Source organism: Lutzomyia longipalpis, chromosome 4, assembly GCF_024334085.1.
Source record: "Lutzomyia longipalpis isolate SR_M1_2022 chromosome 4, ASM2433408v1".
In the NCBI taxonomy this organism is placed as follows: domain Eukaryota; kingdom Metazoa; phylum Arthropoda; class Insecta; order Diptera; family Psychodidae; genus Lutzomyia; species Lutzomyia longipalpis.
In genome coordinates this window covers 18,466,231-18,483,629 of record NC_074710.1, presented here as the reverse complement: position 1 = coordinate 18,483,629, position 17,399 = coordinate 18,466,231, and the positions used below count along the sequence as shown (strand labels likewise).

The 17,399-nt window shown below is 38.1% G+C and overlaps 2 protein-coding genes across 10 annotated transcripts in view; both read left to right on the top strand.

Annotated features, from left to right (window-relative positions):
- LOC129795388 (histone-lysine N-methyltransferase 2D-like) overlaps positions 1–13,149 on the top strand; it is a 49,956-nt gene extending 36,807 nt beyond the window's left edge. For all 9 annotated transcript variants that reach the window (XM_055836613.1, XM_055836615.1, XM_055836618.1 and 6 more), the window contains 6 exons: positions 843–983; positions 1,234–4,786; positions 5,659–6,006; positions 6,147–10,360; positions 12,625–12,807; positions 12,894–13,149. In XM_055836613.1, coding sequence (XP_055692588.1) covers positions 843–983; positions 1,234–4,786; positions 5,659–6,006; positions 6,147–10,360; positions 12,625–12,807; positions 12,894–12,986 — 8,532 coding nt within the window. In that variant the 3' untranslated portion in view covers positions 12,987–13,149. The remainder of the gene's footprint in view (positions 1–842; positions 984–1,233; positions 4,787–5,658; positions 6,007–6,146; positions 10,361–12,624; positions 12,808–12,893) is intronic.
- A 194-nt stretch (positions 13,150–13,343) lies between these two features.
- LOC129795407 (endoplasmic reticulum-Golgi intermediate compartment protein 3) lies at positions 13,344–16,611 on the top strand. Its single transcript, XM_055836648.1, has 4 exons — positions 13,344–13,587; positions 13,674–13,832; positions 13,915–14,161; positions 15,615–16,611. Exons 1-4 carry the CDS (start codon positions 13,506–13,508, stop codon positions 16,309–16,311), a joined length of 1,185 nt encoding a protein of 394 aa, XP_055692623.1. The 5' UTR covers positions 13,344–13,505; the 3' UTR covers positions 16,312–16,611.
- The last annotated feature ends 788 nt before the right edge of the window (positions 16,612–17,399 follow it).

The following is a 17,399-nucleotide window of genomic DNA, read 5'->3' as shown; positions in this document are numbered from 1 at the left end:
TTTCTACATGAAGCAAATGCATCATTGCTTCATTCGGTGATTCTTTTTTTTTTATAAAAGATTAAAGTAAATAATGAAAAATAAATTATTAAAAATACAGAAAAAACCTTTTCGTAAGTACCTAATTCATTTCATTGCCTTTTATTGTTATAATTGTTTAATGAGTTTAATTGTTTGATTAAAGCAGCATTTGCTTCATTACACACAAAATAAATGGTTCAAAAGCATCAAAGAAAAGCCAAATAGTTCGTTATTTGGACTTAAAAAATATATTGTGAAATACTTAATAAAAAAAAATGATAAAACTCACACCCATAAAGCATATGCGTCAGGGCTGTTTTCGATGATCTTTTAGTGTTTCTGAGAAACAGTGTAGAAAAAGAAGTACACTGAAGGTAATTTCTTGTTTGTTTTCTAACTGATTGTTTTTCACTTTGAAATCAATTAAAAATTAAAAATTATATGAACTGAAGCATATGCTGCTTAATGAATTTCAAAAAAAAATGAGGAATTGAGGTAGATTGTGGGCAATTATCAGTCAATGCTTCAAACAAATCTAGATAATTATGAAAACACTTAAGCATATGCTCTATGGCTTTTATCATTGTTTCTTATTAAATCTTTTACAATTTTTTTTTTCAATGAAATTTCAATGAAAATAGAACGATTTCTTTCATTTGTTTAACTTTTCTTGGATATATTTCATTTATTTATATTTTTTTTTCCTTCAGTGTGTATTTTTGTATGAAGTCATGGACACAAACATAAATGAATAGACTCCTTTAGAGTTTTTAGATGACTTCTTTAACGTTTTTTTTTCTTTATTTGTAATAATTTAAAAGGACTACAAAGGGAAGCAAATGTCAAAGATGCAAAATCAAATAATTTCACCACTTGGGCAGCTCCCGGGCTCATCACCAGCTCACATTGCTCCACAATCCCCTATAACATCCCCCTCGCCGGGATCACAGCAAATTCTTCAGGTATGTTGAGATTTTTGATTAAATAATATACAAAAAATTGCAACAAAAAATAATTATTTTATTACGAAAAACGTTTCAAGATCAATTTTTTTAAAGTAATTTTTGATTTTTTTCATAAACTTTTTAATTTCAAAAAAATTTTCTAAAAACATTTTTATTAAATTAACTTTCAAAGCTCTGATTTATGAATCAGCCAAAGAATTTTCAATTAATTTTTAACCCTTAACCTTTATTTGGGGGGTTACAACAGTCAACCGGTCAATCACCCCTTAACAGTCAAATGGTTCAGAGTCATCAGAGTCCAATGCATAGCCCAAGTCCCCTAATGCCATCCCAATCCCCTGGGCCGACGAGTGTTAATTCAATCATGCAGAGTCCGAGTAATCAGCAAAGTTCAATGTCTCCGTACAATACGATGCAACCAAGTCCGCGAATTGGTACGCCCCTGTCGCAAAGTGCCGCAGATGAGTGCCCCTTTAGCCCCAATAACCCCGGCCCATCGCAATCCCCCTCAATGCCGGGTCGTTTGACGTCACCGCAGCATAGAATGGGGGCACCCAATATGCAGGGAAATCGTATTGTAACAAGTCCCGGGGTTGGGTATCAACAGCAACAGAACATTATGCAACCGAATCAAATTTTGCCACAGCAACAGCAACAAAATCGTTTTGTCCGGCCGCAAGTTATGACAATGCAATCGGATGTAATTGTACGGCCACGGATTGTTTTTAGTCAGCAACAGCAGCAACAGATGATGCGACAAAATTCAGCGGGGTACAATTCACCCATTGGGAGTCCACAACCGACTATTGGTCAGGTTGCTGGGCAAGGGCAAGGGCAGCATTCGGTTGAGCATATGCATAGTCAGAGGACAATGCAGCTTGTGCAGCAGAGGCATTTGATTCAGCGGCAGCAGATGCTGCAGCAGCATCAACAGCAGCAGCAACAGCAGAATCAGTATCAAAAGCAGGGGAATTTGCAGCAGCAGCAGCAACAACAACCGGCTTCACCGATGATGAATCAACAAGGAGTTAATCCGCCATCTCCAATGGCACGTGGGGCAATGGGGCAATTTAGTGCTGCAGCTGCTGGGGGAAATAATCAACCAATGCAGTCCCCGATAATGCGACGTCCTCCGAGTACAGGAGGCGTCACGGCGAATTCCCCCGTTGGCTTTGACCGTTCGCAGAGTGTTGAAAATTCCCCAAGACACATTTACATTCAGCAGCAACATGGAGATGGTGGGGGGAATAGTATGGATGGCAGTGGAGGGGGAGGCGGCGGTGGGGGTGGTATGAACAACCCAATTCCCCTTCCGGTTTCCTTTGGTCGTTTTGGTTACATTAAACTCGGTCTTCGTGGGGGGACACCAATGTGGGGTTATGGGTCGAAACGTATGCCAGCCCCTTCATCAGGTCCGGCACAAAATTCCCCAAGCAGCACTGCAGCATCCACGTCTCAGGGGGCAAGGAAGGAGACACATTTAAATCGAATTTCAATATTGAAGAAGAAGAAACTCCCCGCATTGCCACATGATGTGATTGTTAAGACAAAAGGTGGGAGTTTGACGTCAGCCGTTGAATACGGAGATATGGAGGATAGTTCGAATACTCCACCCGAGAGTCCTCTTCACGTACGCTCGGGTGAAAGTCAAGCAAAACCGGTGATCGGCTCACAAAATCCCACAAGTTCAGCGAGCGGTGAAAGGAGGAAGGCTCAAGAGGAGATTGTTGTCATTGATAGTAGTCCAGATGAGAAGCAACGTATAATGGATTATGATGATGATAATGACAAGGCTGTTGTTGCCACGGAGGTTTCATTGAGTTCAGCAGCACAATCAGTCCCGGATACAGATGACATTTCCGTCATTGAGAGTCTTGCTCCAACGGAATTTGATGCAATTGTATCAAGTCCATTGGAGTCTGAGGTAACGGAGGAGTATGTTCTCTTTGCACCTGATATGGTTGTTGATTATGCCGATAGTGATGATTCCATGAAGCAAGCATCAATGCAGCACCTGACAAAGACAGCAATATCAGATGAAGATAAAACATTGGATCTGATAGCAAGTCCAAGTGATAGTTTCCCCCAAGGTGATGATAGTGATGATGAGGCGAACAAAGGGAAAGGTGACAGTAGTGAGCAGTTTACTGAAGATCATTTTACAACGGGTGAAGAAGATATGATGTCAATGGGTTCGGAGATTGTAATAATTGGCTCGGATGTTAAGAGTCCTGAGGAACAGATGGCAACGGATACAATTGATGGAGTCTTGCAGCAAACATCGTCTGCAGCGAAGGAGACAAAAGAACGGACATCAGATCAAACTACAACAGAGAAGGGCGCATCACAACTTGTGGAAAAGGGAGTTGGAATAACCCTAATAGCCACATCATCATCATCACCATCACCATCGTCAACTGCGAAGAAGGTTTCTCCAATCCTTACATACTCCTCATGCTTACCCGTTGTTACATCCACACTCATTGCAACACGTCCGAATAATCCGATCTCATCTGCCCCAATGACGGCTGTTTCCGTTCACAAAAAACTCATGAAGGATGTTACGCAGACAACGGCAATTGTTTCAATTGGTAACACAACAATATCCGTTCCAGTCCTCAAGAATGTTCCCCTATCTCACAGCAAATCCCCAACAGTTGGTGACGGTCAAGGGGGGGCGACACAGGCTCAGACAAAGGGGAAGATCTTTGCAAGATCACCAATAAGTGTTAAACTTCCGAAAACCGTGATAACAATGAGTGGACATAAGATACTGAGTCCAGCATCAATTGTCACCATATCATCACTCAATCTCGGGCAGGGTACATCAGGAAACAAAGTGACTGCAACACAAATAGCCCCTGCAACGGTAACAAATCAATCAATGTCTGAGAAAATGCTTGAACGCTTCACAACAAAATCTTCCTCATCAAGTTTAGTTTACTCCAAATTATCATCACTCACCGTTAACCAGGATGCTTCGCTGCCCAATAAAATCTTTGAAGATGAATCAGTATCACCGGACAGTTCAGTGGAGCATGATGACCCAGATCTGGCATCACCTGAGCATAAAATTGATTTTCAGTGTGACACTGAAAATCCCAAAGAAGACTCCGCTGCCGCACCCGATGAAGCGGCTGCAAAAGAAGCCAAAAAAGAGAAAGAACAACAACAATCAGAAAATGGGGAACAACCAAAGGAGTCTTCAGGGAATGATCAACCAAAAGAAGACAATGAAGAACGCAAAGAAGCAAAAGAAGTTAAATTGAATGATTTACAAAAAACGGACACAAAACAGAAACAAAATGTTATCCCGTACCATGTTATTGTTAAATCCCGCGATTCAGCTCGTAGCCCCAAATTATCAACGGGTAATCAACGGAATAGTACATCAAATATGCCACAACTATCACCATTATCGCAACCAACGGAAATGGCGACAAATATGCAAAATGTCTCCCAAGAAGTTCGTTCGATACTCTCATCAATTAGCTCATCAGGAGGGCCATCGGTTGCAACAATTTCCATTAAATCCGGAGGAGGAGACTCAACAGGAACGTCCCAGGATGCATCCCAATCGTCTTCTGATGCAGGAACGGATTCAAGGACAAGTCACGGTGGAACGGAATCAGCAACAAGTAGCAGCGCGACTTTTGAAAAGGTTGAAATAATTAAAACGGATTCAGTGACTCCGGTAATTGTGAAAACAACAACAACTGCATCCCCAACAACATTCACAGATGCCAATAAGTTGGTTACATCAGATAGGAGTTCACCTGTACTGACAAATCCAATTAGTGGTGAGTTCTTTGTTTGTTTTCTTGGTTAGTATCCTTGCTCGTCTTGATAGTCTTGTTTCTTTTTTTCTTGGAGTTGTCTTTTTCCTGCTGTTTGTCTTTTTAACTGTTTTTCCTGGCTTTCCTTTTTACAACTCTTTTCCTTCTGTCTTCCTTCTAACTCCTTTTTTTCCGGCTTTTCTTCTAAGTCCTTTACTCCTGCTTTTTTTGTTTCTTATTCTTTTCTTCCTGCTTTTCTTTCTTCTAACTCTTCTTTCTCCGACTTTACTTCTAAGTACTTTATTCCTGCTTTTCTTCCTTCTAACTCCTCTTTCTCCGACCTTTCTTCTAAGTCCATTACTCCTGCTTTTTTTCCTTCTGACTCCTCTTTCTCCTACTTTTCTTCTAAGTCCTTTACTCCTGCTTTTTCTGTTTCTTATTCTTTTCCTCCTGCTTTTCTTCCTTCTAATTCCTCTTTCTCCGACTTTTCTTGTAAGTCCTTTACTCCTGTTTTTTCTGTTCCTTATTCTTTTCTTCCTGCTTTTCTTCCTTCTAACTCTTCTCTCTCCAGCTTTTCTTCCTTCTGACTCTTTCTCCTGTTTTATTTCCACCCTTCAAACTCTTCTCTTCCGACTTTTCTTCTAACTCTTTTGCTCCGGTCTCTCTTCGAAATCTTGTCCTCCGTCTTTTCTTCCTTCTATCTCTTATCCTACTACTTTTCTGCAGTCTACTCCTTATTTATTTTACTTCCGATCCCAGAAGTTATTCGCCTTCTAGCTTCTTTTCTTTGAGCCTTCTTGCTCCTACTTTTCTATCTTCCACTTCTTGTTCTTTTATTTTTCTTAACATGCAATATATAATCATTTCCTTTTGTCTCTCTTTTCCATCCCAAAAAGGTGGTTCAATCCTTGTTGTTAAGCAATTACTGGCAAGTAATCAGGTAACAACATCACCAAAAAGTCAACTGGCAACAAAATCCAGTGGAAATTCACCAATATCCCAAAGTCCGGCAACGCAGTCAGTTATTATTGCGCAGAGTCAGCAGATAATGCCGAATTTGACGAAGATTCAATCAGAAGGTCATCAACAGAAGGAAATTTCAAAATCTCCAGCTGGTGTTGTGAGCATACTGAGTAATCAGTTAACTGGGCAACATCCGCGTATTATTAACTATTCCGATCTGCAGTATAGTTCAACACAACCACCGGCTCTTGTGATGACATCAAGGCAAGGAATTATTCAAGGTTAGTACGTTTAGTTTTTACTCTTTTAGGTTAGTGCTCCAACTTTTTCTTTGTTCTTCTCCTGATCTAACGTCTCCTACAATACTCCTGTTAAAATAAATACAAAAAAGACTCCTAATGATCTATTCTTTGTTGTTTAGGTACAGTTGTACCAATAACAACATCAACAAGTACTTCAGGAGCCTCCACGGGGAGTTCAATTCAATTTTCCGGTAGTATCCTCGGTGCTACGCTGTCACAGCCGAGTTTTAAGGCTACAACCCAATCCCAAATTGGGAGTACGTTGTTACACACCCAATTAACAAGTGCAGCCTTTAGGCGTTCAAAGTCAACGGATGAACAACCCGCTGGGACGCCTGCCCTTATTCACGGGACAAAGAGGCATAGCGTTGAATTGGCGAATGTTGTGAAGAGTGAACCAATGGATACGACTGAGGAGACAGCAACAACATCAGGCGTAACAACGGCCACATCGAGTATTGCAACACCACCAAAGGCAACCGATAGCCTGGGGAGTGGATGCAAATTTTCAACAATGTCCGTTCCACAGGCAAAATCGGAGGATTCACAGAATGTTCTCCTGAAGCAGCTGCTTCAGAATTCCGGGAGTACGAGTACCCCATCCCCAACACCTCCGGCAATTGCCTCGAGAACTGTTCCTGGGCTACGGGCACCTAGTTTGGGTCTTGTGAGTTCATTGGAGGCTCAATTGGCACGTCCTGCCTTGCCGCCTGTTCCCTCGAATGCAAGTCAAATTCTTCCGGCGTCACAAACAACAAATTCCCCCACATCTGTTGCCGCACTCACAACATCTGCAACATGTAGTGAGGTTAGTGTAACAAAATCAACGGTACGGACGCACATTTTTATGCAGCGTGAAACGTCTTTTGTGTCAAAACCACCACAATCGCCGAGTCAGCAGCAGCAGCAGCAGCAACAACAGGAGTTGCCACAGAGTGGAGTTATATCAACGAGCGCACAGAGAACAACAAGTGGTGTTATGCCGGTTGATACAGCTGTTGTGAAGCAGGAAGAATTGGATGTAAAACCACCAACAAGTATTCCTCTTGAACCGCCTCCGCCGTATCCTTCGCTGTCATCGTCTTTGGATGCAGTTGCACCACCAAATGTTGTTATAAACAAGGATATGCCTCTTCCGGTACAATCTCCCGTTCTTGGGCAAGGCTACATAAAGCAGTCTTCATCACCACCTGCTACAGTTTCAACAGCAGCTGCAACAGCAGGTCCCCCGAGTTTAGCGGTGATTGATGTAAAGAAAGAAATAATGGATGATCCGTCTGTGGGAGGAATTGTTACTGAAAAATCAGCAGGACAGAAGGCTCTGGAGTCAGTTGTTGGAGCAGCTGTAACAATTCCAAAAAGTGAAATTGTTGATCCAACATTGGAACAACGTGCAGATGGGAATGCTGCTAAGACAGCTCAGGAGACAGCCTTGGAAATGAAGAAGCGCAAAAGGCGTGAGTATCAGAAGAGCAGGCGTCAGATGCAGATTCTCAGCAAAGAGGCCATGAATTCCGGGAGTAAGAAGCGCCCGAGGAAGTTTTCAAAGATTGAAGAAGACTACGATACATTCATTGATAATCTCATGGTGCAGTTGCGTCAATTGCCGCATATGCAGATCCTCGAACCGACGCTGTGTCGGAATTTTGGTGTTGGACCTGTGTACGGGAGTGGGGATCTGTCAAAGATGGGCCCAATGAAGGAGTATTCAATTGCACAGGGTGAACTAACGGGGGAGTATGGATATGCAGAAATACCGAATGTTGCTGATTTCTACAATACAAGTCCCTTTGGGGCTAAGGCTCCGCCCAATGAGAAGAATCCGTCCACATCAACGCATTATGGGTTCTACGATCAGGAATTCTCACCGATGACATTTGATACTGAAGAGGATACACGGTGCAAGTATGATGCAACAATGAAGGAGCGTGACAATGAAACACCGGATACGGTGATAAGTAGTTCAAGTCCTGAATGTTCCATCTGGGAACCACTACAGCTGTATCCGGGATTGAGGTTGATCAATGAGGATGATGAAGATGATCAGGAGCACGTTTACCGAAGTATGTCACCACCAATTCCACTTATTGCTCCAATACCAATTCGTCTGAAGCCTGGCATGCAGGCTCCATTCAATCTGCTCAATCAGTTGGATGTGTGTAATAAGGAGAATGAAGGGATGAAGGATATGTTTGGGGTTAAGTCGCATTTTGGTTCTCCAACCCCGCTCAAGGATAGCAGCAATGTAACTGTTACACTCACCCTCACGTCATCAGCTGCAGAGGATATTATGGGAGTCCTGAGGAATTTAGCGAATATCCTTCACATTCCCGCGCCAACAGCTTATCAAATAGTTGAACGAACAACAACGCCACCGAGTCAGAAGTTGGGCCTTTACCGAACAAAGGGGAAAGATGGCAAAGAAGGTGCTCCAATTGATATTCAAACAATCCTCAATGGAGCTGCTAAGTTCTGTCGACACTGTGACGTTGTAATACTCAATAGTATGATCAGAGCAAAAGCTTCGGAGTTCCCGCTGCTAACAATTAACAACACAACGGAGCTCCTAAATGATGATCTATACTTCTGTAGTCGTGCCTGCTATAAGCAGTTCCAATGGCGTCCAACGAGTATCCTTGAGGAGAATCGCCAAGAAGTTGGAGCAAAGACGGATGCAGCGGGAAGTGATGATAAAACCGTGAAGGTTTCAGAGAAGAACTTCACGGACGTTATTATGACAACATCAACAACGTGCGATCTCAATGAAGATGATCTGAAGATGGAGGTGGACTTGGAGGAGCAGGATGGTGGTAAAGAAGCTTCTCAAAGTGGGAGTGAACAGTGCAATGAGTTGGTGGAAGTAAAGCAGGAGCAAATGGAAGAAGGGCCAACAACGGAGGAAGATAGGAAGGCAAAGTACAAAGGAGTTCGGTATAAGATGTTCACGAATAACTGTTTTGTCTTGACGGTGGGGAAGTATAAGAAGCCAACGGAAAAGGAGATTACGGAAACACTCTTCCGGATGAATATAACGGTGACAGCGAGTAAACAACCTGAGGATACGCGAAAGTGCATCTTTTGTCATCAAGTTGGTGACGGAGTGGCTGATGGGCCGTCAAGGCTGCTGAATTTTGACGTAGACAAGTGGGTTCATCTGAACTGTGCCCTCTGGTCAGATGGTGTCTATGAGACAGTCAATGGGGCACTGATGAATCTCGAGAATGCCCTCCAAGCGAGCCTTGTGCAGGCATGCATTGTCTGCGGGAATCTAGGTTCAACCATTAAGTGCTTCAAGACACGCTGTACGAATGTCTACCATCTGAACTGCGCTCTCAAGGATAATTGTGTCTTCTACAAGAACAAAACCACAATGTGCTCATCTCATGCACCAAAAACGGAAAAGGATAACGAGCTGACAACCTTGAGTGTCCAACGACGTGTCTACGTTGAACGTGACGAAGGGCGTCAAGTTGCAAGTGTAATGCATCATTCGGAGTTGAGTAATCTGATGCGTGTTGGGAGTTTAATCTTCCTCAATGTTGGACAACTCCTCCCGCATCAACTTATTGCCTTCCACACCCCAAATTACATCTACCCAATTGGCTACAAAATAATCCGCTTCTACTGGTCAATGCGACAACCAAATCGTCGTTGTCGGTACATCTGTAGTATTGCTGATGTCTCAGGACGTCCGGAGTTTCGGGTTCTCGTGCAGGAACCCCAAAAGGATGATATTGAGCTTCGGGACTTTAGTCCACGTGCAGTTTGGCAGAGGATCTTGGAGCCTTTAGCGCAGATGCGCAAAGAGAATCAACTTATACAAGTTTTCCCCAAATACATCACCGGAGAGGATCTTTTTGGGCTCACAGAACCCGCAGTTGTGCGTATCCTTGAGAGTCTCCCGGGGATTGAAACGCTAACGGATTACCGGTTCAAGTACGGGCGAAATCCCCTCCTTGAACTCCCATTGGCAATCAATCCGTCCGGAGCGGCAAGGACGGAGCCGAAGTTGAAGCAAAGTGTCGGCTGGAAGAAGCCACACACCCAACGGACGGGCTCAACAAGTCAACGACCCACCTTTGTGCCAACAACATCAATTGCCGGGGAAGTTGCCTGCCCGTACAGTAAGCAGTTTGTGCACTCAAAGAGTTCGCAGTACAAGAAGATGAAGCAGGAATGGCGCAATAATGTCTACTTGGCACGTTCGAAGATTCAAGGATTGGGCCTGTATGCTGCGAGGGATCTCGAGAAGCATACAATGGTCATTGAGTACATTGGGGAAGTTATCAGGACGGAATTGTCGGAGAGTCGGGAGAAGCAGTACGAAGCGAAGGTAAAAATTCTTTTATTTTTTTCTCCTTTCCGCCATCTTGAGATTTTCTTCAAACACAAAGGTTGGTTTTTCTCAGGATCTACTGGATGGATTTTGATGGGGGAACAAACAAATGAAAGAGGAAGAATTAGAGAAGAATGTATCGGAACAGATTTTTGAATTTCGACGCAGAAGCTGAGAAAAGTCAATAAGAAAATGTTTCTACTTTTCTCAGCTTCTGCGTCGAAATTCAAAAATCTGTTCCGGTACATTTTTCGCTAATGCTTCCTCTTTCATTTGCTTTTTACCCCATCAAAATCCATCCAATAGATCCTGAGAAAAACCTACATTTGTGTTTTGAGAAAATCACAAGATGGCGAAAAATGATTTTCTTACTAAAATGTGACCAACACCGGAAAAACAAGTTTAAGAAAAACCCTAATAAAAATAAAAATATTTAATTTCACCAGCTCTCAAAAGAGACCCCCCCCCCGTAACTTTTTCGCGTCCAACGTGGAACATGAAAGAAATCTTTGGCTTAATCTACATGAATTTCAAGTAATTCTAACTAGGAAAAACAATTAAATTCATTTAAAAAAACGCAAAAGGGATAATCAAGAAATCTTGAAAGCTCGGGGACTTTCAAGAGCAATTTTCGTGCTAAATTCGAAACAAAAAAAATTAAATTTTGCTTTGATTTTCATTAAATGGCCAAATATTGATTAAAATTCGGTATATTCACTTTGAGAAAAAAAATAAAGGAGTTCATGCACGGTCCATGTAAAAACTTACTCTGCCGCAGAACAATTTTGACTCATTCCATCTTGTAGAGAATCAAAAAACATTGTAGAATCGCGAGAGAAACTCCCCAATATTCTCTGAGATCACATAGAAAAAGGCAGAAAAAGATTGCCAAAAAATTCAAATATTGCCACGCCATTTGAAATTTTTGTGTCTCTAAAAAATGTTTCAAAACTTCCGAACTCCTCAAAGATTACTTTTTTGTAGACTTGTCGCGCATTTTCCGCGGAGATTCTTTTTTCCATTGACAATTGACATTTTTATTAATATTCAAAATAGCCTGTGCATGAACTCCTTTCTGTGCCTAAAAAAAATATTTGCAATTCTTACAATTTGGCCATTTTGTACATGCGGAGTTGTCAAAGGTTCTTCAAAAACCCTTATTTCAAAAATTTATCAAGAAAACTAACTTAGTGACGTCATACAGCATAAGCTTCGGCCAAGTTTAGCTTTAATTGCTTAGTGTTGCCCTTTTCGCTTTTTTTTAATAAGAAGAAAAACAACTGTGCCAGTAAAGGCTCAATAATAAATTGAGTCAATCAAATTGATCAATAATTGATAAATTCATTGAATCATTCTATCAGATTGATCAATTATTGTTCATAAAAACTGATCAATCTTCGGACAATTCTATTTGCTAAATAATTGATCTTCTATGCGGGTATTCATTGCATCAATATTCGGCTCAATAATTGATCAATTATTGGCAAAATTTATTTAATAATTAAACAATTTTGGAAACTCGGCGAATTTCAAATACCCTCCAATAAACAAATTTTGCCAATAATTGATTAATTATTGAGTGAGCTCAATATTGAGTCAACGTACATATATCTGCATATTGGATCAATTATTGAGGAATCAGAATTGTCCTAAGATTGATAAGTTTGTTTTGGTGTATCAAACAATCAATAAATCAATTGATTGACTTTATATGATTGAACATTTCTTGACTTCATCAATTTCAGTTTTCAAGCCAATTTTGAAACAAAAAAAAAATTTCTTGTTGTCTCGTTTAATGGCAAAATATTGATTAAAATTCAGAACTTTTTTTTTGTCATCAAAATTTTTTTATGATTTTCCAAAATTGCTTGACTATTTCTTATTTCAAAAATATGTTAAGAAAACCATCTTAATGACGTCATACAGCATAAGCTTCGCACAACATAAGATTCAAATGCTTGATGTTGTTTATTTCTCTTTTAGTTTTCTAAAAAAAAAAGTTAGAACTTTTAGAAAGCTTGAAAGGACTTGAAGCTCTGTTGTGATAATTCTCATGTATCAATGTTTCACGTGGACGCGAAATGGTTAATTCTTAATTCCATAAGACTACGCGTACCCCAATTCCTTTCTCTAAAGAAAGGTTTTTTTTCCTGTAGAAAGTGAATAATCTCCTTCTTTCTTCTGCAAAATAAATTAAAATCATTTTTTTCCTCTTCAAAAAATATATTTTTAAAATAAAATTCTAAAATTTATTTTCACAGAATCGTGGAATTTACATGTTCCGCCTGGATGAGGATCGTGTGGTTGATGCCACCCTATGTGGGGGTCTTGCACGCTACATTAATCATTCTTGCAACCCGAATTGTGTGACGGAGATTGTTGAAGTTGATCGTGAATATCGTGTTATAATATTTGCGAAAAGAAGAATCAATCGTGGTGAAGAGGTGAGAATTTGTCTTTTAAAAATAAACTTTTTTTAATTAATTTTTTATTAATTAAAATTTCTTCTTTTCTTGTATTTTTGCTGCAGCTCTCATATGACTACAAATTTGACATTGAAGATGATGCACATAAGATTTCTTGTATGTGTGGAGCACCAAATTGCAGAAAGTGGATGAATTAAGGAGGAGGAGAAATTAAGTAAAAAGTGAAAGAAATTAGTAAGAAAGAAAAAATAAATATAATAGTGTTAAAAAAATTATTACCATAAGATGTAAAAAAAATCACAACAGAAATTTATTTTCTGTATTTGTATATGAAAATTTCAATATAATTATCTAATATTTTTTCTTGTGTTTTAATATATCTTTAAAGCAAGATTTTTGTACTTTTATGTAAAATATTTCTTTTTAAAAACAATTTTAAAAAAAACCGCCAAGAAAGCTGAATTTTCTACGCGTAATTTATTATCAGTGTAATTAAATGTCGCGTATTAATACACAAAAGTCTCCTAAAGTGTTATATGCGTATGTTTTATGCTAAATGTGCAATGAATGAGAGCATTTTGACAGCATTGACTGGGACCGTATGTTAAGTGCAAACGTAAGAATAACCAAAATCCGGTGTTTTATGTATTTTTTTATCAAAGAATTCTTTCTAATTCTTAAAATAAAAGTTCTTCCAATTTCATTAAAATTCCAAAATGTTAGATTTACTTAAACGCCTGGATGCCTATCCAAAGACTTTCGAGGAGTTTAGCTTTAAAACATTCATGGGAGCAATAGGTAAGAAATTCACATTTTTTTTTTCAAACATATTTTATGTTTTTTCTCCATGAATTAAATGACTAATTTATCATTTTCTTTTTTAGTTACAATCATTAGTTCACTAATAATTGGAATAATGATTATAATGGAGGTTAATGCCTACTTAACACCAAATGTCTCAGAAGAATTATTCGTTGACACAACACGGAGTCATAAATTGCAAATAAATTTGGATATTGTTGTACCAAAAATCTCATGCAATTGTAAGTCTTTAAAAAAAAGCAAAAAGGAAAAGAATTTGTCAGAGAAGACCTAAAAGAAATTAATTGATTGATTGATTTTCAGATTTGAGTGTTGATGCCATGAATACAGCCGGGGAGCAACATCTTCACATTGAGCACAGTATCTACAAGCGGCGCATTGATTTGAATGGGAATAACATTACGGGTGATGAACCAGTTAAAGAACTGATAACAACAGCAAAGGACAAAATTGCTGAGAAAGTAGTTAGTAGTTCATCAACGGAAATGCCGCAAATCAACACAACACAAACATGCGGAAGTTGCTACGGAGCTGCACAGAATGAGAGCCAGTAAGTACTTATTCTTCTGCAAGAAAAGATCGTGAGGTATCGTAGAAAGGGAGAGAGAGAGGGTGTCTCAAAAGCTCTTAAAATCTAAAGAAATTTGGACTTTTCTCTAAAGGTCAAAACAACTAATTTTTATGCTAAAATTTTCATTTAGAAAATGAATTATCAAATATACTTATATAAGTGCTAAAGCGTCAGAGATTTCTTTAAAAACCTTTAACTTCCTTAAACGTTAAGAAACATAAAAGCGTTTTCTGTTAAAATTAACATCAAACGTTAGAAAAGGATATCAAACAGGAACCTATATGTTGATAAGAGAGATTTTTTATTGAAAAAAATCGCAAAAAAAATATTTTAATTCAATTCAATTCGTTTTTGAATAATTTTGGTCCTAAAACAGCTTTGTTTATTTATTTTTTAATATTTTTAATTATTTCTTAAAGTTCAGAGAATATTAAGGGCTGTTCCTTTCTTTGAAATATTTATTCAAACTCTTACAATAATATTTTCTAAGACCTAAATGTGCTATATTATTTATTGAGAAAAAATAACACATTTCTGCACCCTTTAAAATTTTTAATTTTCAATGAAACTTTCAAGAATGGAAATTCTAAACTGAATTTGTGAATACGAATTAACAATTTCTTAGCTATCTGCATACAAAACTTTTTTTTAACGTTTGAATTTTTTTTTATTTACCTTTTTTGAATTTTTTAAAGTTCGAAAGATGATTTAGTTTAATTCTAAACGTTTAATTTTCTTTCAATTTTTAACGATTTATTTAAAAATCGTTAAAATATTTTTCTATCTTCTGTAAAGAGGCTATTTAACTTAAATGGGAGTTGCTCTGATTCGTGGAAAAAATTTTTAACTTGCATTATCTTTTAGAGATTATACATAAAAAAAGCAGTCAAAAATTACACAAAAAATGCAAATAAAAAGAAATAAATTTTGTCCCCTTAAATGCTTCAAAACATTCTCGTCAATGTTTCCTAGCGAAAAAAATTATCAAAGAAAAATTCAAGCGAGCCTTATTGAAACCTTTACTTATTTCTTGATTTTAATTAAAAACCAATTCGGTTTAGAATTAGATTTAAAAGAGTTTTATTAAAAGAATTTTAAGAAAAAAATATAAAATTAATTGTAAAAGACTTTTTTTGTGTAAATGTTAAGGGATTTACAACAAAAATTCTAATCACCAGTAAACTCATGTCTGAATAGGCTTAATAAAAACTCTTTTTTAGCCAAATTTTTATCAAGTCTCAACTTTTGATTAGAGATTTCTTTCTTTTTAATAGAGTTTTTAGGCTTTATGGGGGGGGGGCGTATTTAAACTTCCCAAAAAATATCCTCTCTATGGCTACGATGCATTGCTAGAAGATTAAATTCTTGCATAAGATGTTTTTAGCCATAAATACACAGAAGAATGTCTCAAAAATCTTCTATTTCCCCGTAGATGTTGCAACACATGCCAGGAGGTAATAGATGCGTATCGGGCAAAACGCTGGAATCCCGTTCCGGAGGATTTTGTTCAATGCCAGAATGAGAAGATGAGCAGTAGGACACACAGTGACAATGCCCTGAAGGAGGGATGTCAAATCTACGGGACGATGGAGGTGAATCGAATGGGTGGGAGCTTCCACATTGCGCCCGGACAGAGTTTCAGCATCAATCACGTCCACATCCACGACGTCCAGCCCTACACGTCGTCCAGCTTCAACACCTCCCACACCATTAAGCACCTCTCCTTTGGCGAACGCATCAACTTCGCCAACACCCACCCACTGGATGAGCTGCACGTGGCTGCAGACGAGGGCGCAATGATGTTTCAGTACTACATCAAAATCGTCCCAACATTGTACATTAAACGCTCCGGAGAGGCCGTGCATACAAATCAATTTTCCGTTACGCGCCACCAGAAGGTTGTGTCCATCATTACGGGAGAATCGGGTATGCCGGGAATCTTCTTCAGCTACGAACTCTCACCGCTTATGGTCAAGTACACGGAAACGGAGAACTCCATTGGGCATTTGGCAACGAATATTTGTGCAATTGTTGGTGGAATTTACACCGTTGCGGGGATTCTCTATTCAATGCTCCACACATCATTGAATGCAATTAAGAAGAAAATTGAATTAGGAAAATTTAGTTAAAGTTTTTGTTTTTTTTAATCAAACTTTGACTTTCCATTAAATCTCACAAAAAAAAAGATCTTAAAAGAAAACTCTTCCAGAATATATTTTGCTGCATTTTCTTTCCACATATGTGAAGGAAAATTAACCAAAAATCATTGAATTGAAAGAAGTTTGTTTTTGAGTTAAAGAAAATTTTAAATTGGACTTATTTTGTAAAGAAAAAAAATTAGCTGAAGTAAATTTCTGTTGTTTTTAAATCAAATTGTAAATGATTTTAGAAAAATTAATTAATTAAAATTTTAATTAATTAAAAAAAAATGTTGGTTTTTAGTTTTTTTTTTCACAGAGCAAAGGCCATTGCTTGCTCTATTAAAATAATTGATTCGTCTTTGGAAGTACCTACTGGTAAGTTTTCTCAAGCATTAATCTATATTGAAGGAGTCTATTCATTTTTATTCGTCGCTAATTTAGGTATTAGAATTTTTTTTGTTTAATTTCACTCTGAAATGAAAGAAAAGTTTCAAAGAATTTTTTTTCCTATGAAACATATGTAGCAATGCTTTCAAATTAAAATTATTTCTTATTAAAATCTTTGTTTTTTTTTAATTAGATTATTTTTAAAGCAAAGAAGCATATGCTTCATTCACAAAAATGCAAAATAAAGCAAGGAGCGTAATAGTAGTTTTTATTATTTTTTTCTTCAATCCGGCCGCCGCTATCGAGGTTGTAAACAAAACAAATCGGTGCTCTCATCACTGATCTGTCCTGATTTTTTCAATTTCTTTTGAACGAGTAACTAAAATTAAATCAGTTTAAATATTTAGGAGGGGTCTGTAAGCTCAAAAACTTATCCTATTCACCCCAAATGAAGGAATTAAACCCGAAAGTTTCACTAAATAAATTAATTTTAAAAATTTCGCATAAAATTGTGTAGAAAAGTCAAATCTTACCCAAAATTCTTGAAAGTTTTGTTTAATAAATTTTAAGACAATTTTTTTGAACAATTGTTTGTATCAATGGATCAATACTCACAATTTATTAATTTTCTTTAATTTTATATCTTTCCAACCAAAATTTTTTTTGAGCTCAGATGCATAAGCTGCATG

Coding starts and splice junctions, on each gene's coding strand:
- LOC129795407 (XM_055836648.1), top strand. CDS start 13,506: ATGTTAGATTTACTTAAACGCCTGGATGCCTATCCAAAGACTTTCGAG. Junction 13,588..13,673: donor AACATTCATGGGAGCAATAG/GTAAGAAATTCA, acceptor TTTCTTTTTTAG/TTACAATCATTAGTTCACTA. Junction 13,833..13,914: donor ACCAAAAATCTCATGCAATT/GTAAGTCTTTAA, acceptor ATTGATTTTCAG/ATTTGAGTGTTGATGCCATG.